This window comes from Triturus cristatus, chromosome 4_1 (genome assembly GCF_964204655.1).
Source record: "Triturus cristatus chromosome 4_1, aTriCri1.1, whole genome shotgun sequence".
Classification (NCBI taxonomy): domain Eukaryota; kingdom Metazoa; phylum Chordata; class Amphibia; order Caudata; family Salamandridae; genus Triturus; species Triturus cristatus.
This window is the reverse complement of record NC_140585.1, coordinates 1,285,079,483-1,285,093,785: the sequence shown is the minus strand read 5'-3', so window position 1 is coordinate 1,285,093,785 and position 14,303 is coordinate 1,285,079,483. Positions and strand designations below refer to the sequence as shown.

General features: G+C 40.2%; 1 protein-coding gene across 1 annotated transcript in view; it reads left to right on the top strand.

Annotated features, from left to right (window-relative positions):
* CDC73 (cell division cycle 73) overlaps positions 1-14,303 on the top strand; it is a 674,568-nt gene that overhangs the window by 69,014 nt on the left and 591,251 nt on the right. Inside the window, exons 2-5 of the mRNA XM_085654791.1 lie at positions 5,864-5,969; positions 7,706-7,775; positions 13,331-13,393; positions 13,483-13,535. Of these exons, the coding sequence (XP_085510917.1) occupies positions 5,864-5,969; positions 7,706-7,775; positions 13,331-13,393; positions 13,483-13,535 (292 nt within the window). The remainder of the gene's footprint in view (positions 1-5,863; positions 5,970-7,705; positions 7,776-13,330; positions 13,394-13,482; positions 13,536-14,303) is intronic.

The following is a 14,303-nucleotide window of genomic DNA, read 5'->3' as shown; positions in this document are numbered from 1 at the left end:
GCGGTGCAAGATCTAGGCCATTGATCTATAGGGAGGTCTTGTGACGCACGGCGCCCTTGGAATGCCAGGCCAAGCCCCACGAGGGCCTGTCACACGCCTGTGTTGTGCCGAAGGAACAAGAATGCTCTGCCATCGCGTGCGATTACTCTGCCCGCAGCTCAGTTCCTCGAGGGGCATTCTGGAGGAACCAGTTGGACTGAAAGCAGCACCTGCTCGTAGAAACAATTGCATCAAAGGAACGGGCTCCTCCCCCGCAATGATACCCGAGAGCTGGCAACCCGAGGCAGAGTAAAAAGAGGACATGTGTGCCATGAACTTGACCTTTGCCAGCTGCAGAGACACCATTGAATACAAGTTTCAGCACCCTTGTAGTTTCCCCTTATTCCACCTTTTCTACACACCAATCTCTGTAGGTGTGCATGCTGGAATCTAGAAGATTCCATAACATGCTCCTCAGGGATTGAGGAGCAGGCTCATTGATATGGGGATGTTCCATTAACAGAAGAACCCTTATTTTCTTGGAAGATGCCACGCAACCATAAAAGAGGCGCCATAACCGTGGGAAATCTGGTTTTTACCTCAGGAGATGTGCTAACATGCTAAAATGGTGCCATTGACCTGAAATATGTGGCACTAAGTGGGAGATTGACTAATAGCTGTATGAAATGCACAGTTGCTAAAGAGATGTGCCACTGCCATGAAAGATGCACTATTGCCAAAGGAGAAGGCTGTGTCGCTGCCTTGTAGACGCGCCACTGAAAGCGAACATCACCAATTACTGAGACGCACCATTGAGGAGGAAAGGCGCCATTGCCCTTGGAGTTGTGCTTTAGCCATGAGAGATGTGGTTTGGCAAGAGATTGTCATGGCAATGCAGGATGTGCCATTGCTTTGTGAGATGTGTTACTGCCATACAAAATGTGAGAGGGAATTGCAAATTCGTAATTGAACCGAAGGATGCATCATTGCTATTGAAATTGTGCTACATTAGCCTAGATTAGTCTATCTGGGAACTGGTCGGTGAGTCACATGGATTTATTTGGCTTTGAAGGTGCAGAGGTTGAATGTATTGGGGTACCGTCCAAGGGGAATGGATTGATAATGATTTGAGGATAGGGGTTGACCGGTAGGGGAGCAAAAAAAGTAGGGGATAGTAATATTTATTTTCAGGAGCACTGTGAATTCATCATTTTGAAGCTATTTTGAGCTCATTTTGAGCTATTGACATTGCTAAATAATGCCACACCAATAGCTCAAACTACTATAATGCGAGACCTATTGCATTGCAAATGCTTGTTTAGGTTGCAGCCTACCATACAGTGCAGCTGTGTGGTATGTGAAAGACCTCTTGGAGTTACAGAAATTTGAACTGGGAATGCGTTCTCCCCGTTGCTTGCCATTGACTTTGTGGTTTGTAACTCAAGTTTTCTTGTTTACCATTTGCTGGATTTATTTGCTTTAGGCTGTTCAGGTTGCCCCGCCCGATGGGGAAGCTGTGTTCACTGTTAGATGGTTCAGCAAGTGCAGTGGCACAGGGGCCAAAAGCTCTAAAAAACCCATGGAACACAGATGTATTGCTATATTTTACTACTAAGCAAGCAGTCACAAGTGCAGTTAACTTGCAGGCACTGTGGCCATGATTAGAATGGTGCAGTGGTGCAGAGGCCAAAAGCTCAAGGAAACCCACCAATGATTGCTATATGCTGCTGCTACTAAGCAACCAGTCACAAGTGCAGTTACCTTGCAGTATCTAGGGCCATGATTTGCATGGTGTGGCAGGTGCAGTGTCACAGGGGCCAAAGCTCTAGGAAACCCACTCAATCAGTATTTGTAGAGTGCGGCTTATCACCCTTGCGATGGGTTGCTGGCGATGGGTTGCTGGTCTTAGTTGAAGAGCTAGGTCTTGAGTCTCTTCCTGAAGCCTGTCAGTGCAGGTGATGTTTGGAGGTGGAGAGGGAGAGCGTTCAAGGACTTGGCTGCGAGTTGGGAGGAGCGGCCTACACTGTGGCTATGGTTAATGGGTAGTGTTGGTGTAAGGGGCAAGGAAGGGGTAGCAAAGGTTTCTGTATGGTTGGTTAAAGTTCAGGAAGTGGTTCATGTATGCTGGTTCTTGGTTGTGGAATGCTTTGCAGGCGTTAATCAGTGGTTTGTACTGGCATCCCTTCTGGATAGGAATCTAGTGGAGGTTACTCAGATGTGGGATGATGTAGGTCCATTTGGACAGGTTGAGGATCAATCTGGCTGCTAAATGTGGTCCCATCTAGAGCCTTCTCATGAGTTCAGTGGTGGTTCCAGTATACAGTGTGTTGCCGTAGTCCAGATGGCTCGTGATTAAGGCTTACGTGACCGTTTTTCTTGTGTTTATGGGGATCCATTTAAAAATTAGACCAATGAGCACAGAGTATTGCTGTATGTTACTACTAAGCAAGCAGTCAGAAAAACAGTTGCCTTGCAGGCGCTAGGGCCATGATTTGGCTGGTGCAGCAGTCTCCGTGGCACCGGGCAAAAAGCTCTAGGAAACCTACTGAACACCAGTTATTGTTGTATGTTACTACTGAACAAGCAGTTGCAAGGGCATTTACATTGCAGATGTTGGGGCCATGATTTAAATTGTGCAGCAGGCGCAGTTGCACAGGGGCCAAAAGCGCTAGGAAACCAACTGAACACAGATTATTGCTAAATGTTACTACTAAACAGTCAGGAGTGCTTTTTTGGTTGTTTTGTAACCATTTCACGCAAAGTAACTCGTAGCCTAATGCATCACTGTAATAAAAGCTGTGATCTGTTGGACTATTCTGTCTACCTACAGCTTATGTTACATTCAGCGCATTTATATGGCACATTTTCACAGTTTTTTGAATCTAAACACACTAACAGCTTGACAAGGGCATGCTTCGTTCTATAGTATTAGCACTTCAGCTGTTGTAAACACTTTATAAATAAGTTACCATATGGCATTGCATACCTAGCATTGACAAAGCAAGTAGGTCTCGCCTATTCAAGATCCATTGGCTTTGTCAATCTTTTTAAGCCATATTATACAGCAGCGCTAGCTTCAGTGCAACATAACTGGAAAAAACAAAAAAGCGATGTAACGTGGGCAGTGCTGGCTGTGTAGCAAAGCCAATAATTCTCATATAAGCGCAAGACCTACTGGCTGTGCTAATGCTTGTGTGATTCTGTACAAGTCTAGTGGATAGACATTTCCTGACTAGCCTGAGTGGTATCGTTCTCCGGCTACTGCACCCCATCTATGTGATTCTGAAGTAAACCAAGACCTCTTGTTTATACCGCCCACCCCTATATGGCTTCTTTGGTTCAGGACCCTTTATCATTTGGCTTTGACATTGCTGATCATGGTTCACCCACAGACATATCTCACAGTCTATCTCTGGCCTCTTTGTGTCTGTCCTTCTGCCTCCATTCGTGTGCACGATGGACTTTCTTTTACTACTAAAATCACGATAAATCATCCTACTTAGTCATTGTCTGGCAGGAATTTTATTCACAAAGCAACCCATTTCTTGTACTTTTTTTATTATGCCATTCATTTTCGGGTGAATTTGAGAGCACTTGTGTGCAGCTCCCTAGCATGCTCAACTACTTATTCTAAATGTGCTGCCTATCTTGGAGCGGTATTTTACATTTTGATAGCATTGTTTTTGTCATATCAAGATGGTCCCCATGTTTAAAATTGTGGCATCTATCTGGGAATGGTCCATGAAATACTATATACTATATTGTTCAAAGATGGCGGGCACATTTAGAATTCATGTGGCGGCCATTTTGGCTCTGTATTTTGTATACCATATAATTGTTTAGCCATTTCAAAATGTCAACCGCATTTAAACTCAACATAATGGCCATTTTGGATCAATTGCACAAAAGTACAGGATAAAGTATACCAGTCCAAGATGGTGTCACGTAATAAATCTGTGTGGCCATATAGAAAGGCTATCCTAACAAGCTATATAATAGTTTGTTTGTTTCCAGATACTGCTACATTCAGAATCCATGAAGCAGCTCTAGTTTTATATAATACAAAACAAACTTTGGGAAAACGAACAGGTAGGACTTCAACATGCACATGCAAACACCCATTGTACAAATACACACCTGTGAATGTTAGCCAGATTTGTTTTTGCCGGCCCCCTTCTACCTTCTAACTACTTAGACCGAGCACAGGTTATTTCTTTTTATTCTCAATGGGACACTCGCATCCATGAGTCTCTGCAGTGCTCGGGGTAAGGACGAGATTATTTTGTGCTACAATGGTCCCTAGGGAGGTAGGGATAGGAAGTAACAAATGAATACAGATCCAATCGGTGCTGTATTGGTTAACTTATCCAGCTGGAAAGAGGTTCAATATTTAATTTATCAGCAAGTTTTTTGGATGTAAACAAACACAAATACTGAAAAGTGGGATACAAGCCTGCATCCTACTACACAAACATACAAACATAAAATAGGGAGGACATTTAAGCGAGGCTCAGGCAACGCTTACGGTTTGGTTTGGCAAGTAGTATGAATTTTGAGAATCAAATCGCAAGTAACGTCTCTACACAGTTAATAATGACCTCACATTTAGTGCATGAGGCGTTTTAAGGTGTCACCTTAAAACGCCTCATGTTTATATCCAAAAATCTTGCTGATCAATTAAATATTGAACCTCTGTCCGGCTGGTTAAGTTAACCAATACAGCACTGATTGGGACTGTATTCATTTGTTACTTCCTATCCCTACCTCTCTAGGGACCATTGTAGCACAAAATAGATTCCCGAGGTCCCTGGCTGACTTTACTTGGGTCCCCTTGTTGTTTTAAAACAGGGAAAGGAAGAGGGCAGCAACTGTTCAAAGAAGTAGGTAACCTGAAGAACAAGAGTGTGCAAGCAGGATAGTAAAAGTGAAGGTGAGTTAAGTGTATTAGGAGCTTGTCTCCCCATAAAAATTGTAAAACGATACACCTCACAATAAATATTGCATTACAGTGAAGTACAGCAACAAGAATTTTAGCCCTCGAAACATTCACCGTTTTTATAAAGTTTCTTTATTGATGTTTTATCTCTATGGTATTCCCGCTCTTTGTTGAGTAATGATTGTCTCTGTGTTAAATGTAAATAAAATAAGCATTTGCAATGCAATAGGTCTCGCGTTTGCGAAAGTTTAAGCTATTGGCATTGTAAATGACTGCCTTTTATTTATCTGGTTTGATAATTAAAGCATAAATAAAAGGCATTGTCATTTTCAATGCCAATAGCTCAAATTCTTGTAAATCCGAGACCTATTGCATTTCAAAGAAGTGGCCGCCATTGTCCCGGGCTGCTTGGAAAGTGAAAGCATGTTGCAGGAAAGCATGTCGTGCCTGCAGTAGGTGAAACTCAATAAAGAAAATAGTGCTTACAGGCTAAATAAGACGTACTGTGTAACAACAAATGGAGTAAAAGGGCCGGTCTTCATGGGAGGTTACAAATGAAGACCGTACTAAGGAGGGACTAACAAGCCTATTAACTAATCAGAAGCCAGCATTTACGAAGGACAGTAACGCAAGCCAAAGACAAATATTGGCAAAGAGTGGGCAAGGCTTCAAGTCCATACTCGAATACAGCATGCCTCCTGCAGCAACGCATGCACTGCTCAGGTTCGACCTAAAAAATGTTTAAAAAAAAAAAAAACATTTACATGTGCAACAGATGACAATTGTGCCCAGGAATTGCTTTCTATGCTTTTGTAAACACTTTTTACCCCCAACTTCAGAAGTAGGAAGTAAACAATTTCTGCTTCCATCTGCTATCTTCATTTTTAGTTGTGAATGGAGCATGATTTGAAGTTGAATACTAATCTTTACCTTTACCACTTGTTGCAGGACTGGAAAGGAGGGGCAGCCAAGGGAGTATTACAATTTGGATTCCATCTTGTTCCTGCTGAATAATGTGCACCTTTCACATCCTGTTTATGTCAGACGTGCTGCTGTAAGTGACAATAGTTCATTTCTCTTTCCAGAGTTCGAAGTCAACCTTCTTAAGTTTTGTATTCTGGAATACATTTTCAATAAATGATTATATGCATGACCACTGAGATGGCGGAAGATAATGAGACATATGGTCTCTGTGAGCCCATGCTGAAACATGTTAATATTTTAATGGCAAGCTTAATGCTGGGTGTTTCTTTTAAAACTTTGGCTAAGAAGTTGGTCGTAAACCATAAAATTCTGATTAAGAGTAAATAGGCTTGTGAGTTAGTCGGGCAAAATGAGAATAAATATTTTTGCTGAAGGTGGCAGTTAGAAAGGTCTGGAGATTTTAACTGTTAAAACTTGAACATTTTTATGAAACCTAAATTTAGAGCATTCCAAAAATAGATTGGAGTTTAACGCTACGCTCCGTTCTGCAAAATGATTGTTTTCAAACATACTTGCAACTTGTCTAAGTTATTAGATAATTGCTGTATCTGTACTGTGATCATTGTGGAAACTCTGGGCAGCCACATCTATTTCATTTTGCGGCCAGTAAACCTACATTTATAGTTTATATTGTACCTGAACAATTTGGAGAATAGACTTGTCTGTGTGACTAGCCATTATGAGTAATGGCAAAACCTAGAGCCTAAAACCTAAAGAGCACTTGGTCCTGATTTACTTTGCCCAAATGTCATTTAAAGCATTTTTGTAATGCTGATGACTAATTGGTTTAAATAAAAAAAAAAAAAAAAAACTCTCAGTAATCCCTGTCCCTTAAGGGGAGTACATTGGTACTGATTAGTTTACTTAGAAAATAAAATCGATAAACCAAACCTGAAAAATCCATCTTCATATGTAGTACTCAGACTGAACTAAAATCTTCTGGTAATAAACATATTTTGTCTAGTAGACAAGTTAAACTTAAACTCCGTGATACATGTGTACACTGATTAGTTGCGTAAAATACAACCACTAAAATTAACTACGGAACGTTTAAATATTTTGAAAATATGTGAGATTTCAGGATTGGCATAGTCTTGCGTGATTAATTGCCTAAAGGGGAAAAAAAGTCTGGACGACAAGTTTAAAACGTAGTTCCCTCATCTAGGAACAGTCCAATTAGCCTAGATTCAGCATAAAATGGCCAAAAAATAAAGTGATTAGTGTTACTGTTACACAAATGTTCTACCGATTTACGGTCATCTGCTTTGTTTAAAGTGTATGTAAAGGAGTAAGGTTAATTCTGGGGCACCTCGGATGCATACCCCGTAAGCTCATATGATTTTAACATGTTTGGGGTGGCAAGGTTAGTGTTCAGACCTATTTTATTTGTTTTTACGTGAGTCTTGAGATAAACCCCTTGTTTTTTGGGTAGCTAGTAGACTATGTGATATGATTGAGATATAAAGCATCCGTGCTACAAATGGATGATGCATTATGTTGGGTTTTTCACTCCTAGGGTTGGCACAATGAAAGCTTGAATTCCGCTGCCCAGATCAGTTGCACAAACTTCTTAGGACGAGTCTGTCTTTCGTTTCAATTTGTGATTGCTGATAAGTTGGCTATTAAAATAGTCTTCTTTGCCTTTTTGATGCTAGGGCTAATCCTCTAGTGTCTTTTGTGCCTAAACATCTTCTGATCATAAGCCTCTATAGGGTGGTGGGGGTTACAAACCAGTGTACAGTTGTGAACAAAAAAGATGAAATGACCTCTTACACATTTTCTTTAATTTTCAATTTCATTTGTCAGACTGAAAATATTCCTGTGGTGAGAAGACCCGACAGAAAAGATCTTCTTGCATACCTAAATGGGGAGACTTGTGAGTAGAAACATTACTTTTTCATTTGTTATCTGGATTTATTCTGCTTTAGCCGATAATCTTATCTTGTGTCAGAAACACAGATAGTAAATTGATGGAGTGCCTTTAAGCTGATGTATTTATTGCTGTGTGTAGGCTCCTTCACTCTAATAACATTTTTTTTTTTAATATTCACTATAGTCCAACAGTCCTCCCGGGATAGGTGCACAAAGTAAAAGCATGTTTTCCTTTGAAGAGGAACCTTAAATTAAAGACTTCACTCAACATTACTTTTCATTGGCCTTCACTACACATTACTTTTCATTGGCTTGCTATAGTTCTTTCACCCGAATGCAGTAAATGCAATCTAAAAAAAATGTTGCAAACAGTTGCTAATTGTACCATTGATGAGGAGGAAAGATGAATGAGAGCAGATGATCCTAAATGGTGGGGAGGAAAGAGCGTAGAGCAGAAGTAGAGCCTGTAGGAAACTGAAAAGAATTCTACTGTTTGGGTGGGGATATTTGCTAAGAATGATTGAAAGTTAGAATGGGCACAGAAAGGATTGTAACTGTATTTATATAGCGTTTACTACCTCTGATGAGGAGGCATAGCGGTTTTCAGCAAGTTGCACGTTACTGTGGAAGCCAAAATGATTAGTGGTGGATTAGTATAGGGAAATATGAGAATAATATTAGTATAGGGAGGTATGAGTTAATTTGAGCGGAGGACATGTGAGTCTGTTAGTTGGATTGAATAGAGTAATGGAAGCCTAGAAGATGGAATTAAACCAGGAGTGTTAATTGGGAGATCATAGTAGTAATTTGAGGTCTCCGGTGAGTAAAGGAGATAGGGAGGAGGGAAGAGCCTGTAGAAAGGGTTTATGGAGAAAAAGAATCCATAGAAAAAAAAAGATTGAAATGAGTCAAAAGGAGATAACCTGAGGGAGAATTTAGTAAGCTTGTTTTGGAGATCATAGTAGTAAATGGATCTTTGGGGTGAGATTGAAGGTGTAGAGGAGGGACTAGTCTCAGAAGGGTTATTTTGGAGATCATAGTAGTGGAAAGGTTTTTGGATGTGAGCAATGAAAGATGTAGGATAAATTGATAGAGGTGTAGGGTGCTGGTAAGACAAAGTAAAGCTTTCAAGAGACTATTTATTTTCTTAATAGGACTAAAATGATATATAGATAGATGTTTACATAGTAAGGTAATACATGTGTAACAAGTATATATTGAGATGTGTGTTTTGTTTTTGTGGAGAAGTGAGAGGAGATATTGATGTAGTGGTTTTCTGTGAACGATTTGTATGTTCAATACTGCTGGTGAGTGGTATTTGAATAGTACTGGGGTGGTGATGTGTTTTGGAGATGAGTATGTAGTGGGTAAGAGGGGATGCGCAAGAGTTAGGAGTTTGTGTTAGATTTGATCACTGGAATAGGTAATTTGTGTGGTAGAGTGGCGTGTAAAGATTGTATGATTGTGTAATTAGTAAAAAGATGAGGCTGTGGTATGATGGAAGGCTGAGTATAGGTTTTGTCGTGATAAAAGGTGATCTGTTAGGAGCAAAAGAATATAGAGGTGGTGTTTTGTTTGAACAGGGAGTGCGTGTCTGGATGCATTAAAGTTGTGTATAATGTGGCTTTGTGTTGGTGATGTGTTATAGGACAGAGCTGTTTTGTGTGAGAATGCAGCTGCCATAGTGTAGTTGAGGGTTGATTTGTAATATAGGTGTAGTTTGTGGGGGTTTTGTAGTGGTTCAATTCCTTTTGAAATCTGTATGAGGTTTGTGGTGCACGAGTAGAATGCCTTTGCTGATGTGTTTTGATATTTGTGGATGTAGTGGGTTTTTGACGGTAGCTCGTAAGTAAAAATTGGGCAGCATCTCTGGCCCTCACCCCAGCCCAAACAGGCAACTGCCCTGGTCCTCTCTGCCTGGGCTGAGACGCCATGAGCCATATGTTTAAAATTGCACTATTTGCTAATGGAATCCTAGCCCTAACCATAACCAAACAGAGCTATGGCTGCAATCGGTTAATAGGGCCAGGTCTTCCATTGGGTTTAGGGTTCTAACAGTCAGCCAAAGCCCTAATCCCCTAGTCAAATAAGAAAATACCAGGCCTAGTAGCCAATCGGAACCTTTGCCCAAACCGCCTATGCAGCAACCCCTCTGACAACGAGAACCACATACAAGAGCACTCGGCACGTGTAGACGACAAAGCACCAAGCTTTTAGTTGACCTCTGCAAAATTCTTACACCACACCCATGCCATCTGTGCACACTCCTAAGCACGAAATACATCAGACCTGAAGTTGAATAGTAGTAAAGTAATTACACTACTAGGACTTTACGACCTACCCTGCTATTTACCCAAAAGCGTGAAAGATCATTAAGCTAAAGCAGGATAAGGAAGTGCAGGATAAAATTGAAAGTTAGAAGGAAGAGTGCCAGAGGGAACATAGAGAAGAGTGAGTGGGGCAAGCCCGAGGATACATTGGAAGGTGATTCAAAGAAAATAAGAGAATGCAAGAATGAAAATGAAGCCATCGTAAAGACGTAAGGTAAACTGCTGGAGTTTGGAGAGACTGAAGAGAAGTTGAATTGCAGAACCGAGCAGTGAGGAAAAAGTTGCCAATGGAAGGGAGGCGTAGAAGAGTGAAGTTTATTTATTTGAAACGTAATGAAAGTAGCAAAGAAGAATTTGTTAGTGAAGAGAGATAGGTGAGAAAGCTCTGGTAGCAGGGGGCATTAGGTTGAGAATAGGTAGCATGTGCTAGGGATGGGTGCACAAATTGTGGGTAAAATTTAGATGGATAATTAAAAGAAAAGAATAACCATTCAAGGGAAAAATAGCATTGTGATGATAGTTAGAATGAAGGAGAATGTGACTGGTCCTCCCTGGTCTTTGGAAAAAACACACAGGTACCACCTTTGTCTTTTCTCTTCACATGTTATCTCAGCGAGGTGTGTTCAATAGGCGAAGAAAGATGTAGCTACCCCCTGATGTGTGCATGTCCAGGTAGATTTGGTGAGGCGTAGCTCAAAAGCCCCTACATACTTTACTCTTCCTCATCTAATAAGCCCTAAGAGTCTATTGCTGTATCTTATAAATTTGAGGAGCCTTTTCATCAGAAGTTTGATGTATATCAAACTCTGTTTCTGCGATTCAGTCCTCTCCGTCTCAGTCATCTTGAAAAATTCAGATTTGACTTCCTGTTCAAAGTTTAAAAATGGCCCATGCATGTCCATATTCCTTAACTCTGGAAGACATTGACCACCTTGCCAAGTCCCTGAAAAACAAAGTCAAGGTAGATGTTTGTATTAAAAAGACTGACTTGGCACCAGCCATGACATCTTTTACATCAATCCAGCCATCACCTCAACTGATCACCTGGATTCAAGACCTCCTACAAAAAATTAAGATATTTGTGTTTAACTTGTTGTGGAAATGTAGTGCACAGAGATGGATCCAGAAGCCTGCGTGATCTTGAAGGCTTTGAAAGTATTGGCTCACATACTACTTTTTAAGGCACGGCATGAGCATTTGACAAAGAGCAGTTTCCTTGGAGGCAGACTTAAGCCAGATGACCAGATGAATTGTACTTTACTAATTTGTAGGGGTGTGGCTCAGTATATCCCTTTCTTGCTACATAGCTACCTTATTTATTTTGACATAGGCAGCTCCTTTCAGTTTATCATCCACTGGAACCTCCACATTAGCTAAAATGTTTGTTTCAGACACCACCAAGAATGAAAGGAGTAGCAACCAGGTCAGGTGAAGGCCACTAAGAAATTAACAAAGCAATTAAATTACCAAAATTGTATTTGAATTGTTTTCCAAAAATTCCATGGAAATAGATGAGTTGCATCTTGATATTTTAGTAAGCAGTATTTTGTTACACGTAATGTTTTTTATTAACTTTGTATTAAATGAATTGGCATTTGTGAACTGCACTACATAACCATTCACGTTTTTGTTAGCTGTTGTAGTCCATATTCCCATGTTATTCCTTAAACCACACTGTGTCACCAGAAAAATAAATCAAACCTAAAGTTTAATGTATATCTTTACATGAAATGCCCTGTGCAAAGGAAATGCTACATCACTCATGTCAAGGTATTGAAGAAGCAATGTTACAGATATAAAGATAGGAGGACCTATCATCCACAGAGGAAAGGATAATTTTAAAAACTATGTTGGAATCTCATTTGCAGTGGACTTGTACTGTGCCTCTGCAATTACCTCTGTAGTTATTACAGAAGACTGTAAATGTCCGTTTGCATACCAAACAAAGAGCACCATATGATTAACATGCTTTTCAATGGCACACCCATGCTTAGCCTACATGTTGCTGAGCTGCTATAAATGATTAGTAATGAAGTAGGTATGTGACAATTGCAGGAAGTAGTTTCTGCAACAACCTATAGTGTTTTTATATGCATCTTGGCTGTGAAAGTAGGAAGCCCCTGAAAGTCCTCTACATGCATGATGCACACCTACAGCTTCTTGTACAGTGCTTAATACAATGTTCAATATATCAGAACCACACAACTTTCAGTCAATCAGGGGTTTATAAAGCAAGCTACTCACCCATGAGGGTCTCAAGGAGCTCAACGTTATGATCCTTTTAAGAAGAATGTAATGACACCTCCAACAAGAGGTGTTTCCGTGTCTGGTTGTGAGGCACAATTCTTGGTTGATTAGTACCCGATGGTTTTGAATGCTCCCCTTCCTTCTCCGGGTTATGGGAAGCAGGTTGTTTTATGATCTGAACGGTTCTCAGTGTTTGAACTTCTTTTGTTTATTGGTCTTGCGCCTTTTTGCTTCTGGATTCAGTGGAATTCCTTTCTTGGTTGGAAGGACTAGTCTTATCACTCCTGCTTTTTATCGTTCATTGTATGTGCCTACTACTGGAGATCCCGATTGAAGACCATTTTGGGCTGTTGTATGATATATTAAAAAAATGGAGTGTGATCTCGATAACCCACATCTATGACATGAAACTGCACGCAAGACCCTGAAAACAATCTTAAACTATCTTAATGGATAGGGTACAGTCAGTTTCTGCATAATGTAAACCTAGACAAATCCCTCCAGTCCATATTTATGGTTAAAGTAAATTGGTGACAGTAAGTTTTGATTACCAATGTCCAGCATTTGTGCAATTACAAAGTTCATGGCATAAAATATACAGCGCTCCTGTCTCCTCTGGTCCTGCCAGTGCCTGCAGATAGACTGTGCTGTAAGTCATTACACTACGCTACCATTCTTTTTCTGTATTGCCTTGACTACATTATAGTCTGGTATAGGCGAAGGGCCTCTGGCTATGTAAAAGGGTGCAAAAGTCAGGCAAAAGGATTTTGGGCTAGTTCATGGAGGATATCATCTAATAATATGCCAGTTAATCTTTGCTCATTTAAAGACCTCAGTTGCTTGATTCTGCTGTCCTACAAACTTTGCATCTGGTTTTCTTCAGCCTACACATGTCGGACCACTAACACATACTCTGAGGTCTGTGCTTTGTGTAGTACCATGATAAATTATTTGGCCTAATCGCCATGTTTATTGTCTTTAGCAACATCTTCGAGCATTGACAGAAGCGCACCACTTGAAATTGGTCTGCAACGATCAACACAAGGTAAATTACATAAAAGGTTTTTTATTTTTTATGAATGGCTAGCACTTTATGGGAAGCTCATCTGAATTATCTCCTTTTATTTCTTACAGTTAAAAGGGCAGCAGATGAAACATTAGCTGAAGCGAAAAAACCCAGAGTCGAGGTAAAGTTGTGAGTCTTACTGTATTTAGTGACATGAATTCACCACAGACCAACGAAATTGACATTGTCTGTGCTTCTTTAAAAAGCTTTAAAACAGAGGAAAGACACTGTCTTTCTTTTAACATGATTTTTCTTTTTGCCTGGCTGTCGTTGAACACTAATGCCCCAAGGTCACCTCACACTTAGCATTTTGGTGGCAGATGGTAATTATGATCAAGGTTTTTTCGATGAGGGTTCTTGGGAACTTACTCATCTATTAGTTTAATAATTAAACCGTTCCGAATTTTGCTCTGGTAACCCGGCCACTGATTTCACAATCCAGCTGTTGCTTTTGACATTCTGGGAGTCCTAAATCAAATATATTAGTTTCTACTTTATTTCAACTTTAATTCTTTGGGAGTTTTGTGATGTGCTGATAACTTTCCTTACACTGACAGATGAATAACGAAATCCCATTTTGTTGCATAGTGCTAGGATGACGCACTGTAAATGAAATATAAAATTATAGTATTAACTGTGAAGTTACTTGATACTTTAGATCAAGGCATGTTTCTTAACTGGAAAAAATTGTCCCGAAAATATTTAGTGGCATTTGTTTTTTTTGCAATTCTTTTTTATCAACAATAGGAATCAACATCACCAGGCACAACGCAGTACAGTCTCTGTTTTCAGCATAGCGAAATGATTTCTCAAAAAAAAAGTGCACGACATCGTAACAATAGGTAACTAGCACATTGTCAACAATCATTCCTCTTGAGCTGGTATCAAT